Here is a 19,508-nt window from a genome sequence, read left to right on the forward strand (position 1 = left end):
TTCAGAAATGTATTACTTAATGTTTCTAATGATCATCAAATATGTATAAATAGCTATTAGAGTATCATGATTTATTGTATTGGGGGCACGTTATATGTTGGTTAATTGTGTAAACATCTTAATGATTCTGGGTATTTCTATACTATTGCATAGCATATCTGTCACTAATCCAGAACATTCCAAAAGGAAAAACACGGAGAAACCTACCAAAATAAATGAAGGCGGTAGTCAAATATAGAAAAAGAAACATATTGAAAGACGCAAATTTTCTACCATAAGAAGACGCCTGGGTCCATCCCTGCATAGCATGTACTTTACTACTGCACTTTTAATGTATACAGTCTTATTAGAAGTTACATAATTGAACTGAACTTAAAATGATGTTTTTGCGTGTGCAATTGTTTTCTTACTTTTACTGAATGTCAACGTAATCTAATTGTGTTTCAGTTTTAAAAACATCTAACATTACTACTTTTAGTCGAGCAATCAGTGCTGAAAATCAGATTTAAATTTACAATTACAATATAAAACATCGGAACATGTATAGTAATACACAATATAAAGACGCATAAAATACATGTCGTCTTCAATTTCGAGACCAGTAAAACTACAAAGAAGGTCATTTCCTTTTACATCTTCTTTTTTTTTTTTCTAATTTTAATTAATCTGCAGGATATATCATATCATCAAAAGCCTACTAAAAAAATCAACAAGCAAGTTAAAACAAAATGTAAAGAAAAAACCCAATTGGTTAGATACTTCATTATCTAAATTAAAAAATAACTTAAATGATAAAGAAAAATTATTACAAAAATATCCTTTTGATCCAGTAATACGGTCATCTTTTTTCAGTCTATTTAAACATTTCAGAAAAACAAGGAAGAAAAAAATAAGGGATTTTCGACAAGATTTAATAGATAAATTAGATAATTTAAAAGACAATAATCCAAGTCAATATTGGGCACTGCTTCATGAGTTATCATATAATAATAGGTAAAATACCACATCTGATGTATCAACAGATGCTTTGTTTTCTTATTTTAAAAATTTAAATGAAAAAGACACTAATGCATCCTGTGATTATTTTAAAGATAAGCTAAAAGATATGGAAAGAGAAAAAATATTTACTGAACTTGATAATTTGATTTCAAAAGCAGAAATAGAAAAGGCGATTAGTACACTAAAAAATAAAAAAGCCAGTGGTTTTGACTCAATTTTAAATGAAATGTTAAAGTCCAGTCAAATATATTTAGTTTCTTGTTTTCAAAAAATGTTTAATAGTATCTTAAACTCAGGAAATTTTCCAGAAATTTGGGCAAAAGGATATATAGTTCCTTTATTTGAAAGTGGTTCAAAAGATGATCCTTCAAATTATAGAGGAATTACCATTGAAAGTTGTTTAGGCAAGTTATTTGTGAAAATTTTAAACATTCGTTTAGAGAAATTTTTGGCAAGTAGAAATATTATTAAACCGGAACAAATTGGTTTCTGTAAAGGCAAGCGCACCAGTGATCATCATTTAGTTTTGAGAACTCTTATAGAAAAGTATACTCAACAAGGCAATAAAAAATTCTTTACGTGCTTTGTTGACCTACGAAGAGCCTTTGATACTGTTAATCATGATTGACTTTTTTATAAACTGAGTAATATTGGAGTCAGTGATTTATTTTATAACACTCTAAAAGATATGTATAATGATACTGAACTTTGTGTAAAGGTAAACAAATATTCTATGACTGAAAACTTAACATCTAACATAGGAATCAAACAAGGGGGTAATTTAAGCCCCACTTTATTTAAATTTTTTATAAATGATCATATTCTTGACTCTTTTGATGAGACATATAAACCTGCTATTTTAAATTCCTTACACCTTAATCTGATGGCCTACAGAGGTGTATTGATAAAATATATAATTACTGTGATAAATGGGGGCTCCAAATAAATATAAAGAAAACTAAATCAGTATTTTTTAATAAAACAGGAAAACTAGATGAAAAAATATTTAATATTAATAATATACCTATTGAAAAGGCTAGGGGCTATAAATATTTAGGAATTTATGTAAGCGCAAGTGGAAGCTTTACAGAGGCTAAAGATGATTTATATAAAAGGGGACTGAAAGCTTTATTTAAATATAAAAAAAAGTTTTAACTTATATAAACCTAAAATTAACACACTTTACATATATTTGATCATACTGTGAAACCTGTGTTGTTATATGGGAGTGAAATATGGGGATCTTCAGTAATAAATAAACTAAATAAATATGAACATAATCTTTTTAAACTATGCAAGGACATGAAACAAGAAAGTATTCATGTCAATTCTGTAAAAAAAAAATCTTTGGTTTTAGGTAAAAAAAATCTACAAATATAGCTGTATTGGGTGAAATGGGAAGATTTCCCTTATTTCTTGAAGTAATTTTAAATGTTTAGATATTATAAATATATATTAAAGTCTGATGATATCCTTCTCTCAGAAGCCTTGAATGTCTCTAGATCACTAAATAGTTTAAACAAAAATAGTTGGTATAGTTGTATTGCTATTCTTATGAAATATCTTGATATAGATCTTAAACTTATTAAAAATTCAAAGATGGATTTAAAATCACTAATTTACCGGAAATTAAAACCGAAATATTCTTGTATTTGGAAATCTGAACTTTACAATGATAGACAAAATAAACAGCATGGAAATAAACTAAGAACTTACAGATTATTTAAAGAAAATATGTATATGGAAAAATACTTATTAATTTTAAATGAGGATGAAAGGCGACTGCTCACTAAGTTTAGAGTCAGTGCACATAAATTCGAAATTGAAAGAGGCAGATATGTGGGGCTTCGAGTGGAGGATAGAATATGTAAATTATGTAACACTGAAGTTGAAGATGAAATTCATTTTCTTCTTCAGTGTCCTGTTTTAGAAAATAAAAGATCTGAATATATAGATTACTTAAATAAAGTTAACAAAAACTTTAAAAGCCTCCCAAATAAATCAAAATTAATATGGTTAATGTCATCTGAGGATAATGTTATAATTAAAAAAGTAAGTTTATTATTGTGTACTTTATTCAAAGAGAGAAAATCAATTCTAGAAACAGTTTAGTCACCGGTAGTTTGTCCATCTATATTATATTGTAAAACTATATATATATATATATATATATACTCATGCCAACAACATACATCCAAGTATCAAATTTACTCATTAAAGTCTAAATCCTAAATCGCCTTCCTCGATACTTCAAGTTCGCTCACAGAGGGCATCATATCTACAGATTTATATTCTAAGCCTACTGACACTCATCAATATTTGTCCCCTAAAAGTTGCCATCCTGCTCATCTTACCAAGAGCATTCCATACAGTCAGGCACTTAGAGTCAAGCGAATATGCTCCAACACAGAAACAACTGAAAGACAACTGCGTAAACTTGAAACTCGCTTGAAGAAAAGGGGCTACAAACACAGAAATATCAAAAAAAGCTTTCAGAAAGCGGAGTCAATTCCGAGGAGTGAACTATTGGAATACAAAGTTAAAAAGAAAAATAAAAGGACTCCATGTGTTCTTACTTATCACCCATCTCTCAAAAACAGCTTTGGTGTCATTCGTGAGCATTGGAAATCAGTTGAAAAGAATTCCATACTGTCCAAAATTTTCCCTGAGCCTCCAATGATAGCTTTTAGGCAACCTAGTAGTCTGCGGAACCTACTAGTGCGGGCTGAAGTGTCTGATAATAGAAGTACTCCTGGAGAATGTCGTTCGTGTGGAGAAAAACGCTGCAAATGCTGTTTACAGATGCAGCATTCGTCAACATTTCACAGTAAGGCAACCGAAAATAACTATAAGATATTTTGCAATGTTACCTGCAAAAGTATGAATGTTATTTACATACTAGAATGTTCGGTTTGTGGCCTCCAATATGTTGGTGAGTCAAAGCAGCCTTTCCACAAACGCCTCAATGGCCATAGGAGTGATATCTCTAAGAAGCCACTTCTTCCAGTCTCTCAGCACTTCAGACAGTCGGATCACAAACTTGATGACTTTAACCGCATGAAAATTCTAGTGATTGAACAGAACATTCACTGGAGTGATGCACAGCGACAGGTTCGAGAAAGCTTTTGGATAAAGGAACTTAATGTACATCACCCAAACGGCATCAATAAGAAATACTAGCAGTTTTGTTTTTCACTTATTTTTATTGTTAATATACACATACACGTATATTGATTTATAGTGTTTTGTTTAAATTATGATATTCAGGATTAAAATCAATCGACCAAAACTTACCTGTATTATCACTGATCTATTTTCACACCTTATACATTATGTATCAGTATTGTTAAAACTTGTGACACAAGAAGAAGGCCATTTGTTGAGCCGAAATATTTGTCAACACAATTTTATAACAACATTTTCGTTTAATAACACCTTATATCAGTACCGTCGTGCAAATCTTTAGACTGATATAATTTTTTCCTTATCTGCATAGTATCGCCTATTCTAGACGATCCGGTACATAGTAAATTTGCTGGTTGGTCCTTTTTATAGACTTTTATATATATATATATATATATATATTCATCTTTTTTGCAGATATTATTTGGGTGAAAAAGACTTGACTTTGTTTAATTGTTAAATAATCAATGTAATCAATATGTAATCACTTGTATGAAATTGAACTTAATTGTACTGCTCAAATTATTTGGCGTCATAATTGACAATAAAAAAACTTTGTATTGTATTGTATTGTTTCTCTTATGTGTTATATTTGTTGCAATTAGCCAAGCATTATATTATAAAACATACAATACTGAGTCGAAAATCTAATAATATGCATTAAGCTTGGAACATATCAAAACATTTAAACCCACTGCATTTGGTTGCACCTGTCCCAAGTCAGGAACTTGTTGTTCAGTGGTTGTCGTCTGTTTGTGTGGTTCACAAGTGGTTCTCGTTTTTTATAGATTAGACAGGTGATATTCCTGTATCATAAATTTACCTCAACACTGCAGTGACATGGAATGCCAATGTTGTGTTATTTTTTTGGTGTCAACTTTTTGTAAATAAAATTTCATTTTATTAATTTATTCATTGTCGGAAATAAATGGCTTTTATCAGATGCGGTTCATTATTATTTTTTTATTTTTTTTCATCTTCGTCAACTTCTTTCTTGATTTATTTTGTTTCACGACTACGTTGGACCGAGCGAGCGCCTCTTGTGCGTTTTTTTGTAGACACAACGCGAGTTTGGTGTAAAAAAAAAAGGCAACAGAAATTTTCCGCTGCAAACTATTCTGATCCTACTATCTTTGTGAAGTTTTTTTTTTGTATCCGAATTGCCGAGTTCTGACACTGTAGAAATTTGATTAAAATCTATATCTGTATTTCTGGAGTCGATTTCACAAAAAGACTTACGACTAAGAATTGTCATAAGTATACTAAATTGTTCACGACTTACGGTCAATATTAGTCTTAAGTTTTTTTATGAAATCAACTCCTGGATTGTGGCAAAAAAGGAATAATTTCTTTTAAAATGTTGTTTTTCATGGCAGTAATAGAAACTTTTCCTACTTAGAAACCGATTTTTTTATGTCTTTATATCAGGCAATGTGGAAGAACAAGATTAAGGAACTTAAATCTGTTTCAAAATACAACAGTTATCACCATACAAGCTAAACAATTAATATCAGCTAAATTATAAAGAACAAATATGTGTCCTAAGTACACGGATGCCCCATCCGCGCTATCATTTTCTATGTTCAGTGAACCCTGAAAATAGGGTAAAATCTCTAATTTGGCATTAAAATTACAAAGAGAATATCATAAGGAACATGTGTACTAAGTTTCAAGTTGATTAGACTTCAACTTCATAAAAAAACAACCTCCACCAAAATTTTTAACCTGAAGCAGGACAGATGGACGAACGAACGAACGAACGTACAGAAAAGAAAACATAATGCCCATAAATGGGGCATACAAATCAAAGAAACTATGAATTTTGCTTTTTCAATACAAAGTTTCATACCCCGACATTTTTTCATAACATATGCTGGAGAAAAGTTAGAAATAAAAGAAAAGATGCAATACATAATTCATATATACACAAATAGACTTAACTTTATTTTCAAACATAATCAGAAGAATTATTCGGTTGTGGTACTATGCAGGATGTGAATTATAGAAAATGCAGTGAATCGGTTACACTTTAAAGTCATTTAAGGATATTAGTTGTTGATTGTATCCTTTGAACTTCTGTCCAAGAATAATATTCCTAATAGAATGATCAAAATAGCTTTAGGTGTAATACTAACAAATCATGGAACGTCACATCCAGTTGCATACGAAAATAGGTCGAAAAAAATATTCGCTTGAATTTGACAGCTGTAGGATTTAATCCTACATTTTATTGCAGCAAAAAATATCTGGGTCATGAACATATGTCTTCGTTTTTTCAAAACACCATTTTTTTTTTTATTTGGAGTTTCTATAGAATATTTTGGAAACTTGAGGTTACATGGTTACTATAGCTTTCACACAGGTTTTAAACTTTCTAGTGATGGTTATAAAAATCAATGCAATTAAATTGAATGTGCATTTTTTTTTCTATACTACTGGACAGGATACAACTGTACTTATACCAAATATTGAATAAAGATAAATTCTGCCCTATTTTTTGAAAGGTACAAATTTAGCAAAGACTACTAGGGGAAAATCAATGGATGTATTACACCTGTATACAGTAAAACCTTAACAAAGCGAACCCTGCATAAAATACCAGTCGGTCTTATGAAAAGCTTCAGTATTTTGAATTATGTAGTATGAAAACCTTTTTTTATCCGACACAATCCACTCTGTTTTCCCATTTATGTTAATAAATTAATGAAAGATTGCTATAAATTCCTTCGTCACCAGTTTGAAAGAAAAAATCAATTTCTATCCGACGCAGCTCAACTGTTATATGATAGCATCGTCAAATACGTGATAATAAGCGGGATAACTCTATTTGCATTAAATATTGGTAGGTGCAGGCCGGTTCAAACAGTTTGAAAGTAATCAGGTAATTGATATCTATCAACATGAAGATCATTTGAACCGTGATGATACTTTATCATTACTTGCAGAAAGAAAATCGTTATTTATATGCTTTTATATTTATGTAATAATATTTTAACAAGCACATGGGTCGATGAGAGATATAGACGTTTCGTCCCAAAGCGTATAATCAGCCCATGATTTGATGTCCCTACTGGAGACGTTTCATTCCAGAGAGTATCATCTGCCAATTTCTTAACTGATTTAAAAAAAACAATCCGGGGATTCATAACGGGTAAGCTTGGTAAAAAAAAAATTTTTTTATTATTTGTTTCCCTGGCTTATATGATAAGGGGTCGATGAAGAACCTTTACAATCAATGCAAACAAAAAGGAAAAATCACAAAATACTGAACTCCGAGGAAAATTCTAAATAAAAAGTCCCGAATCCAACGACAAAATAAAACGCTAAAGCACATCAAACGAATGCAAACAACAAGAAATAAATTATGATGCTTTGTTTTATCTGTACACTTGCTAGAGGTATAGGGGGAGAGTTGAGATCTCATAAACAGGTTTAAACCCGTCGCATTTTTGCGCCTGTACCAAGTCGGGAGCCTCTGGCCTTTGTTAGTCTTGTATTATTTTTAATTTTAGTTTCTTGTGTATAATTTGGAGTTAAGTATGGCGTTCATTATCACTGAACTAGTATACAATTAGTTTAGCGAACAGCTGAATGACGCCTCCGGGTGCGGGAATTTCTCGCTACATTGAAGACCTGTTGGTGACCTTCTGCTGTTGTTTTTTATATGGTCGGGTTGTTGTCTCTTTGACACATTCCCTATTTCCATTCTCAATTTAATGTACATGTGGCTTAACAATTTTCGACAAATATGAATATCGATCGAATGCAAAATTAGATGCAGATCGTTTTGATGTTTTGTCTTCTGAAACAGTTTAGGGATAGGGACTAACTGTGCACCACTTATTGCGGACCTGTTTTTGTATGCTATGAGTTACAATTTATGACAAAAATCAGCAAAGACCCATCGAAACAACATCTGATAAACAAATTTCATAATACTTTTAGCTATTTGGATGACATTTTGGCTCTCAATAATGACGACTTCAGTGTGTATACTAAAGAAATTTATCCTGTTGAACTTACTTTTAGTAAAGCTAATATTAACAATGAACACTGCCCTTTCCTGGATCTTGATATCTATATCACTAACTGAATTACTAAAATTTATGATAAAAGAGATGATTGTTCATTTCCTATCGTCAATTATCCATTTTTAGATGGTGACGTTCCCTTGTATAAGGACATCATTCGTAAATATAGCTCAACATGCAGACTTCTTATACGTTTAGATATTTCACATCCATTTTTTTTATGGAAATATTCTTTTTAAAGCACAAAAATGTCAGTATTCACCGCAGAAACTAACAAAACCTTTAAAAGTAGACTTATTAAGAAGGGATATAGTTACGATACTTTGTCAGGTCATTAAAGATCGCATTTTTGGCGTTAATATTGATTCACTTATAGGGTCTTTGCATCGGAACTAAACACATTTATTAAAAAAAACAGGTGGACCTTGTTTATATAACCTAATTATCATAGGGGAGAACATTTTTATTGATTTGAAATAGTAAAAAAAATCAACAAAGATACCAGAAGTATAGGTTTGTTGACAAGAAGCGGGGTCAGTCTTCCGAATCATTGATCATTGACGCTCCAGTAAAAAATGCAACAACAAAAAAGTAAATTAAAAAAGGGATGTCCATATTAAATGGCTAAATCGAACGCTATCAATCAAATAATCATAGATACCAGGATTAAAATTTCGTATTCGCGCAAGACGCATTTTGTAAACAAATAATTTATAATTATGACCATATCATTGATAATTCATGTCAACACAGAAGTGCTGACTACTTGACTTGTGATACCTTCAGAAAATAATAACTCCACCAGCATTGGCATCGACCCAGTGGTTGTAAATAAACTCATCACAGATATCAGAATTGAAATGTTGTATTTGCGCTAGACGCGCGTTTCGTCTACAAAAGACTATTCAGTGACGCTCGAATAAAAAAGAAGTTGAAGAGCATTAAGGACCAATCAATTCCTACAAGTTTTGCAGCAAAGGTAATATATTCCTGAGGTAAAAAAATCCTTAATTGGTATTTCAAAAATTCAACAGAACAAGTGAAAAAGAGTTTTTGACTGGGTAAAGCATGTTTGTAAAGCTAGCCAAATCTCCTGTTTATAGATCCATTATATTGACAAAATAATAAAAGTTTTAATGTTAAATGTACGAAGTTGAAGACCCTTGAGGACGAATTCAATATCATAAAATGTTTACGAAATGGAATTACTTATAAAGTATTTTGAATATGCAAAAAAACTCTTGGCAATAATAAGGCAACCATTGTATATTCGGGTCAACTGGAGTATACGGACATAAGGTCTTTGTGAATGTTTTGTGACAAAACTGGTTGAATAAAAAAAGGAGTATTGAGATCTCCAAAACTATTATCCAAGTAACCTTGCAAATAAGGAACCTGGCTAATGGTTGATTTATTAACGTGTTCTTTTTTATTGGAGAATTTGATGAATATTAAAAACCTTTAATTGTCTCTGTTTTATCAATGAGATACTGAAGTGGACCATCGGCGATTAACAACTTGCCATTGTATAGACCTACCAAAAGTTGAAGACTACATGATGTTATCTAAAAATTCTTTGGTTAGTTAAGGTTTGGCGCGCAGGTCGGTATGGAATTTGTTTAATCATCACATTCTACAGTTTGCGGTCTATTTCCCTGAAATGTCTTAAACTACTGCTAACATGCTGTTAATAAATGATTAAATGTGTAAAATATTCATCACAGGTTGGTTGGCCAATTAGTTGGTTTCTTGGTCAAGTATAGTAAGTCGAATATACGTTATGTGTTGTCTAACTGAGAGTTTCTTGTGTTGTCTTCATAAACAAAATAGAAAATATAGTTACGTTTATATAATCGATCAAAAGAGTGTCGAACAGAATGAAAAAAAGTACATTTCACATGGAAAAGGTGCTGAATTTGACGACATCAATGCTACTAAAATAACCGAAGAAACGGATGAATATAAATCTCTCTATTCTTTCATGTTATGTTGCATTTTTATTGTTAAAAAAGATTATCTAATAAGTAAAGACAAAAACGGAACAAAAAATACAACTTTCAAATTTGGTGTCAACACCCATGCTGGTTCATGAGCAACTCCTTCTGGGACAGTTTTTAAACTGTTTGGATCTTTAGGGCAATTTTTGGTTCCAGTAGACTCAATATTTTAGTCTTTTTGATAAACCGATGACATACGAAAAGAAAATGCAATCTTGCTCTTTTGGCAAGGTAAGTACAAACGAATAAAACAGTCAGACGAAACCAGAAACTGAAAGAGGTAGGAAAATGTTATAGCATCGTCGTTCATTTATACTGTTTATTGTAGGTATAACGCTGAAAGAATGTATATTTCAAAGGATCAAGTTAACACAGATGATGCTATCAAATAACAAATGATTATTTTGCGTGACATTTTGTTGTTTAAACTTTTATATGTGTCAACAAATGTCTACATGATGAGCATCCTCTACAATGCTACAAGATTCTGTAATGGGAACATTAATATTTGTGGTTTCTTTGTTATCTTTGTATACTCTGTCTTCTGGGTGTCATATAACAATTTCAGGCAGAAATGGTGAAGGTGTTATGAAGTGTGATGATTCAAATCTACAAAAAATGATGGACTTCGTTAACTCGACAATTACAAAACAAACACAAATACTACAAGATCTACTCATTAAAAACAGCCAAGGTACGTAACTTCAGGTAAACATGCTGATTTCGTATCTTCAAAATGATTAATTCAAGTTATATTTTTAAGATAGACATTCAATTCGAAGACGTTATGAAATGAAGCAATCGTATATCTTGTTGTGTGAGATTACATGCAAGCAATTACAAAATAATACAATGAACTGATAGATACCAAAACAACTACAAATTATTTTTCTTTTGAATAAAAAATCCAGTAGATTAGTGACAACTGAAAACCATAAAAAGAATTTACATACGTATTTAGTCACATTGTCATACTTTCAAAATCTTTTAAAGAATTCAAAATTTTGCACAAAAATGAGGTCTGCGTCATCAAAACTAGAATCGTTTGAAATATTTATGATTTTACATGATTGTAATGTTTCCAACAAACAGGGACCAGAATCTGCAAATGCGTTGAAGACGTTGCATACAAAAAGCAAACAGGTCAAAGCTCAACACTGAGTAACTCCAGTAGATTTAGCTCTAGCAACGGTGTCGATGGACTACTTCCTAGTGGAAACGAGTATATGATACACACTAACGAGGAAAAAAATCCTTTTTGGTGGGTGAACTTAGGAAGGGAATATCTGGTTGAAAGAGTAGAAATATGGAATCGTAAAGATTGCTGTGGTGAGTACATTTTGATAAGATTTTGAAACGTTATAAAAGAGGGACGAAAGATACCAAAGGGACAGTCAAACTCATAAATCTAAAACAAACTGACAATCCCATGGCTAAAAATGAAAAAGACAAACAGACAAACAATAGTACACATGACACAACATAGAAAACTAAAGAATAAACAACACGAACCCCACCAAAAACTAGTGGTTATCTCAGGTGCTCCGGAAGGGTAAGCAGATCCTGCTCCACATGTGGCACCCGTCGTGTTGCTTATGTGATAACAAATCTGGTAAATAGTCTAATTCGGTAGGTCACATTCATGAAAGGGAAGGGGATTTTAGTTACAACGTAAGGAACATATCCGATATCATTTGTGAAACGGTTATTCCATAACGGTCAACCAACTCTTGATGGCGTCCGTAAAATTTACGAAGGGATGATTTCAACTTCACCATTTGGAACTCCTGGTTTAATAGCTTCCTTGTGAGCAGCAACTCTCTATCAAGAAAATCATGAAAGGAAATGCAAGCACGGGAATATCGTACCAATTGGGAGATATATACCCTGTATGCAGGTGCTGTTAGAATGTTGCTACTTAGAAATGGAAAGTTCACATTTGGAAAGCTGAAATCATCTCTTTTGTCGTAAAGTTTTGTTTTCAACCGAACCTCATTGTCAATTTCTAGATGTAGGTCAAGATATTAAGCCGATTGAACTGTATCTGTAGTATCCTTTATCTCTAGTTCGATGGGATAGATGCGTTCCACATAGTCACCAAATTTTTAATTATTTAGTGAAAGAACATCATCTATATAGCGGAAAGTAGAGTTAAAGGATATTGCTTACTTCTTATCTTTCTCTCTAAGAAGTTCCTGCATGACGTCAGCCTCAAAATAATAAAGAAATAAGTCGGCAAGTAGAGGGGCCCAGTTTGTTCCCATTGGAATGCCGACAGTCTGTTGAAAAACACGTCCTCCGAACGTAACAAATATGTTGTCAATCAAGAAATCAAGCATCTTGACAATATCAGTTTCAGAGAATTTTTTGTTTGAATCAGAGTGATTCTTTACAAAGTAGGATTTATCCCTCCCTAAGACAATAAGATATGTTGAAAATGGAACTTGCCAAGTATACGACATGATATTTGATCAATTATCTCGCAAAAGCACCTGTTCTAATAAGTTCAAAACCAAATGAAAAAAAAGTATTGTGTGAATGTGCCTTTACAACATTTCACATAGAATTTCAATAAAAATTTTCAAACGTTTCAAACAGACCTACGACTCTGCTGTTATTTTTCGTAATATTAATATTATCCATGTCACTGTTGATTTCCTGCTAAATGTTGGTGCCTCTCGCCTTCTTTCTCTACCGATACAAACTTGTCTCAACTAAATAGTCAATAGTGATGAAAGCGGTGTAAAACACATGAAATCAATCTATCAATCATATCATTGTATAAAAAATAAGTTATTTACTCTTATGATAATCATAGTAAATGTGAATACCATCCCTCACAGATGATATATGTGTTAATTTAGGGGGGGACACATATATTCACGTATGTTAGAAAAAGGTCTCCAAAATAATGAAAATAAATAATGCAATAAATCTAAAATAATTTCTATGTCAGGTCGATTCTTATTTACAATAAATTCTGTTTTATATTCAGGTGAACGAACTCGAAACATGGATGTTACTGTTGGACCAACTTTGAACGAAATGAAGTTATGTGTACATTACAAAGGTCCAAGTCAGAAAGGTGAACACCTAGTGCTCGGGTGTAACAAAAGAATGAGAGGTCGCTATGTCAAGCTGCAAATGCAAGGGACAATAGCTATGAATCTTCTTGAAGTCAAAGTATTTGTTGTCAAAACATGTTCGAACTAAAATAAAAATCAATATTATTAATGTTATTACTATTTTTAACCAAAACGTTGTTTAGCCTCCGCGAATATATCGCCTTTTTAACAGTTCTTGTCTATGCTTTAGGACTTCTTTAGCAAAATCTGTTGGAATCGGTGTTACTGTATGGCGTGTTCTAATCCGTTCTGACGTAATTTTAGAAAACAGATATGTAAACACCGATGGTTGTCGCTTTATCCTTTAACGTAAGAGGCTGGGCAAATGTTAAAGAGGCACTATAGCTGTCAAATTCGTGTTCACCGATTTGACTCAAATTCTCAAATTAAATTTACAACAATGAAAAATATTTATTAGTATCCAAACTATAAAAAGTCTAAAATAAACAATAAACCGGACATGGACATACGTTTGATGATGTCTTTGATATTACGGTGTGGCATATAAAATGATGCCAAGTATAAGTCCTTCATACTCTGTAGTTTTACTTTTGTCAAATAATTTCACATTCAGTGACAAGTTCGACTTTTTCATCGGATACCAAGTTTGATTTAATACTGTGAATACGCCTTTTCCAATGAAGTCTCGATCATAACGGTGAAATGTAATTCTCTAGGAAAACTTAACAAGATTTTATACAATTTTTCTCTGGGTCCCTACCTGGTTTAATGCCTTTTAAACCATGATTCAGTGTCACATATTAGATCTGGTTTTACATATTCAACAGCTGCCCTAAATTCAGATTTGTAAGTGTTTATGCTGCAACAGTTCACTGTTAGAAGCCTAAGTTTTAACTTTTAGTAAATACTGTGTACTTGAGAAAAAGTTGTTGAACCAGGCGTATGTCAAAGAACGCCTCGTCCTTTTCCTTAAAAAAAGTTCATCGGGAAGTACTTTGTTGATAAATTTTCCGTATCAACTTCAAAAATAATTAAAAACCAATTGTTCAGAGAACAATTGAAAGTCTTTCCAAATCAAAGAAATTTTAATAAAGAGATTCATTCTGATGCGATAAATAATGGTTTAATTATATTTTTGAATGATATAAAGGAGGTAATATGCTTCTTTTGGTGAAATGAATGTCACTTCCGGTCTCATATGAAGCTTCTTTCACACTGATTCCAAAAATATATAGTTTCTATATACTTTTGTATGTAGAATGGGAGATAATTGGCCACTTCCGGTTTGTTGGGAGTCATTTTAAGTTTTCAGTAATCACTTTATGTATCTATATGACAAAATACATGGATTCTGCGTATTCTGATATATGAGAAAAATGCAAAAAAAGGCTACTCCCGGTTTTCTCAAGGTCAGTTCCGGTAGTCATTTTTCAAGGTCGTTTGTTACCTTACCTTTTGTACAAGGTCAAATGTTGAAGTTATAATGAAATAACCTCATATCAAGACATTTCAGGGGCATCAACTCCTATAAGATGCCATTAAATTGTATAAGTATAAATGTAGCATATCTTCATTACAATAAAGCAGACTTTTTGCACTTGTTCTTTTATATCTATCTTTCAAAGTGTCAGAGAAAATGCAAAAACAAGCAAAAATCACAATTGAGAACTTGACCTTGACCTTTGACCTTGACCTCATTTTCTAAATTAGTGCCTAGGGGACTCATATAAAAACATTCCAGGGTTGTACGGTTAATAGTTTATAAGTTAAAAATACATTCCGACAAATTTATTGTTTAAAGGTAGATAACTCCTATAAAATTTGATCAAATCGCTTTGATCCAAATTAGCCAAAAACTCCTAGGGATATAACGAACAATTAAGAAAAAGAATTTTGTTGATATCTTTTTTTGTTACAAAGAAGATGCACACAAATGATAAACAGTGAATAGGGAGATAACTCTTACAAAAAATCATTTCCTATCATGATTTTCTTGATAGAGGGTTACTGCTCACAAGGAAGCTATTAAACCAAGAGTTCCAAATGGTTAAGTTGAAATCATCCCTTCGTAAATTTTACGGACGCCATCACGAGTTGGTTGACCGTTATGGAATAACCGTTTCACAAATGATATCGGATATGTTCCTTACGTCGTAACTACAATCCCCTTCCCTTTCATGAATTTGACCTACCGAATTAGACTATTTACCGGATTTGTAATCACATAAGCAACACGACGGGTGCCGCATGTGGAGCAGGATCTGCTTACCCTTCCGGAGCACCTGAGATCACCCCTAGTTTTTGGTGGGGTTCGTGTTGTTTATTCTTTAGTTTTCTATGTTGTGTCATGTGTACTATTGTTTTTCTGTTTGTCTTTTTCATTTTTAGCCATGGCGTTGTCAGTTTGTTTTAGATTTACGAGTTTGACTGTCCCTTTGGTATCTTTCGTCCCTCTTCTTTTACAAAGAAAATTGTTCGTCTAAGCAGGATGATATTTAAAACCGTATAAACTATACGATACAATATACAAAATATCGAAGCGACATATTGCGAAACAAAACTTTCAGAATGTGCCGGGGAAAAAAATAATAATTAAAAACCAATTGTTCAGAGAACAATTGAAGGTCTTTCCACCATAAACAATGTATTTTAATATTGTTGTAAAATTAAGTTTAAAATGTCATTTCAATTGTCAAATAATAGATTATTTTTCGCTGATTCCAAAAATATATGATTTCTATACAATATTTTTTAAATAAGGGAGATAATTTGTTACTTCTGGTTTGAAAAATGTTACTTCCGATAATATTTGAATATTTATTTGACACTGATTCCAAATATATCTGGTTCTACATACTTTTATAATAATAAAGTACAAAAAATAGCTCCTTCCGGTTGTTTATTTCAAGGTTAAATGGTTTGATATATATTCCCAAAAGTCTCATGGCTTTATCATGTATACATATGAGGTAAAAGCAAAGGACTTTATTTATATATCTAAGAAGCGGATTCTGCTCCACATGTGTCAGCCGTCGAATCGCTCACGTAAGTCAAATTTTGTATGTAGGCCATATTTGGGGAAAAGGGGTCTGAATAGTAGTTAAGACATTATAATTTTAACCGTTACCATCACGAACTGGTTGCCTGATAATATGTGTGGCTTAACTCACTAACGACATGTTTTCGCGGTCTTGAATCTTTTCATGCTCGTTTGCTTCATTTTGACTGAATGAGGATCCTCATGACGGATGATAGATACAATGCAGGATATACATATTCTACCCTCTACGTCGACACAACCGGCCTCGTCCTTTAATTTGGATTTAATGATATTCCCTCACATTTATTTATATATCCACTTAATCGATTGATGACGCAGGAAAGTCGTTTTACTACTGTTGCCAACATGTATGACCGATTGTTGATGCCTCTTAATGTTTTTGTTGTATGGGTCCTACCAAACTTTAAAACAGAAGTGGAAGGTACCAAAGGGCTATTAGTCGATGACAGCCATAAGGTATCGGGGTGTTGAACGAAAAAGAAACAACGTTAATGTGACAAGAAAACTCATAACTATTTTACTTTCATTCCAAAATATTACTGTTGATAATCTCAGAATTTCCAAGGCGTCATCTATCAAGAAAACATATCAATAATGTGGTCATTTTTATAAATATCTGTTACAAAACTTTGAATTTATCGAAAAACTACGGATTTTATTATCCAATGCATAGATTACCATAGCCAAAATTTGGATCCTCAATGCTCTTCAATTTTGTACTTGTTTGGCTTTGTAAATATTTTGATATGAGCGTCACTGATGAATCTTATGTAGACGAAACGCACGTCTGGCGTACTTAATAATGGCAACAGTAGTATACCGCTGTTCAAAACTCATAAATCCATGGACAAAAAACAAAATCGGGGTAACAAACTAAAATCGAGGGAAACGCATTAAATATAAGAGGAAAGCAACGACACAATACTGAAATGTAACACATATAGAAACGGACAAAGCATCAGACAAAATCCCACGAGAATAACAAACATAACATCAAAACCAAATACATAAAGGGATAAACAAGTACCGTGACACGTCTTATCGCAATGTGAATTTACACTCAAATATTAAATTATATATCTGGTACCTTTGATAGCTATATACTCTTAATATGATTTTAATCATGATTGTGATTTCTAATATCTAACTGTACATATTTCTTCTGTGTCTGTGTCTTTTAATCTGTGTATTGTTCTTATTGTCTTTTTCATAGTCTTTATTATTTCAAGACTTCAATGTTTTAGGTAGTTAGCAATTTGTTAGCGGACATGACGTAAAACCAGTGAGTTCAACTTTATTTATAACTTATATAGTTAAAATAATCCATTCAAGGACTTTTTGATTTCCAAATAATTAATATTACCAATAATTGATAAGTTCCAGGTCGACGGGTTCAAACAGAAAGATTTTCCAAGCAGAAAGATTTTGAAAGCAGAGAAAACTGTGCATCATATAATCGGCATGACTTTATCTGATGACAATATCAATACAACAATAAGACTCACGCATAGTTATATACTTTAATGCAGTCACGGACCCGCGATTTCACGGGTGTGTTCTAGTATATCTTAATTGGTACAAATTATCCTTCTAATTCTTAAAGTATAATCACAATGCTCATACTTCATTATCTTAGATGCTCATAAAAAATAACAAGATTGGTATTGGCAGGAAATGACCACAGCATTTATTAATAGATATGATATATAAACTGTTATATGAAATGCAATTTGCGATATGATATATGTACTATTATATAATTACATTAGATGTAAGTTTCATTATAATACGTTATTCTGATTGGCTAACATGTTATTCCGTAAACAATTGCATCAGACAATAACATTTATCATGCATGATGACACGAGGTCCCACAAAAAAGTGCACAGGTGAATTATTCTAAACTGGATAAAAATCGTGTTTTCATGATTTTAGCTTAAAAAAATGTAATTATAAGTATTGAATACTTCTTTTTGCAACTTTATAGGGTTGTAAAAGCGTTGACCGTGCGTACATTTTTAGAATGAAGCGCTTCCGCGCTTCATACAAAATGTACTTCGGTCAACGCTTTTACCACCCAATAAATTTACAAAAAGAAGCATTCAATTCTTAAATGAAATGCAATTTGTGATACATGTAGATATATGAACTAAAATTAACTGATAAAAATGCATATGTGTCTTTGAAAATGTTATATGATGATCGCCGAATATGTTTGAGGTGGCAGACCATATATGAAAAGGGGAAGTTCAAGATAAGCTATTAACCCTGGAAATCAGAGGCTAATGCTATCATACGATTACAATAAGTCTGTCAACTGCAAATATGTTATCTAAGCGCAGCGAAATCTGCCATAATTCAAGCGACTAACCCTGGATATCAGAAGTTATCGCTACCAACGCAAAGTTTAATAAAAATCAGAAAAAAACAACAACAAACTAATAAATTTCTTTCCAAGTTATCCATTCAATTTCTATATGCTTGCACGTCCACTCCTCGTCCAGGATTATTTTTTTATCTTGAATGACCGTCACGTGGAACTTTTGTACATCTTTCCACATAGAGTGATGATTTAATTGATGTAGTCTAGACAATACAATTCTGAAATAAAAAACAAAACCAAACAGCAGTATCTTCCGTAGGAATTGCATTCTACTAATAAATTTAAGGGAGGGTGGGCGGGTTTTAGAAGATAAATCTATGGCTAAAAAATGCGTCTGCTTTTCCTAAATGTCGACGTCAAAAAGGAGGATTATGGGTAAATCAATCACTTGCAAAGATCGATAATCCAACTAGAAACCAAATACTATTACTTGACGATGTAGTATAACGACGGACAGTGGTATGAGCACTACCGATAACTGATTTAAATTTTAGATTTTAAATTCTATTATCTTAGATGCTCATAAAAAATAACAAGATTGGTATTGGCAGGAAATGGCCACAGCATTTATTAACAGATATGATATATGTACTGTTATATGAAATGCAATTTGTGATATGATATATGTACTATTATATGAAATGCAATTTGTGATACATGTAGATATATGAACTAAAATTAACTGATAAAAATGCATATGTGTCTTTGAAAATGTTATATGATGATCGCCGAATATGTTTGAGGTGGCAGACCATATATGAAAAGGGG

At 32.2% G+C, this 19,508-nt stretch overlaps 1 protein-coding gene across 1 annotated transcript; it reads left to right on the forward strand.

Moving 5' to 3' along the window:
* The first annotated feature begins 11,306 nt into the window (after positions 1 to 11,306).
* Positions 11,307 to 13,440, forward strand: LOC134722162 (fucolectin-1-like). The gene is made up of 2 exons (XM_063585728.1): positions 11,307 to 11,539; positions 13,206 to 13,440. Exons 1-2 carry the CDS (start codon positions 11,437 to 11,439, stop codon positions 13,421 to 13,423), a joined length of 321 nt encoding a protein of 106 aa, XP_063441798.1. The 5' UTR covers positions 11,307 to 11,436; the 3' UTR covers positions 13,424 to 13,440.
* Positions 13,441 to 19,508: the final 6,068 nt, after the last annotated feature.

This window comes from Mytilus trossulus, chromosome 6, assembly GCF_036588685.1.
Source record: "Mytilus trossulus isolate FHL-02 chromosome 6, PNRI_Mtr1.1.1.hap1, whole genome shotgun sequence".
In the NCBI taxonomy this organism is placed as follows: Eukaryota; Metazoa; Mollusca; class Bivalvia; order Mytilida; family Mytilidae; genus Mytilus; species Mytilus trossulus.

Coding starts and splice junctions, on each gene's coding strand:
- LOC134722162 (XM_063585728.1), top strand. CDS start 11,437: ATGATACACACTAACGAGGAAAAAAATCCTTTTTGGTGGGTGAACTTA. Junction 11,540..13,205: donor GAATCGTAAAGATTGCTGTG/GTGAGTACATTT, acceptor TTTTATATTCAG/GTGAACGAACTCGAAACATG.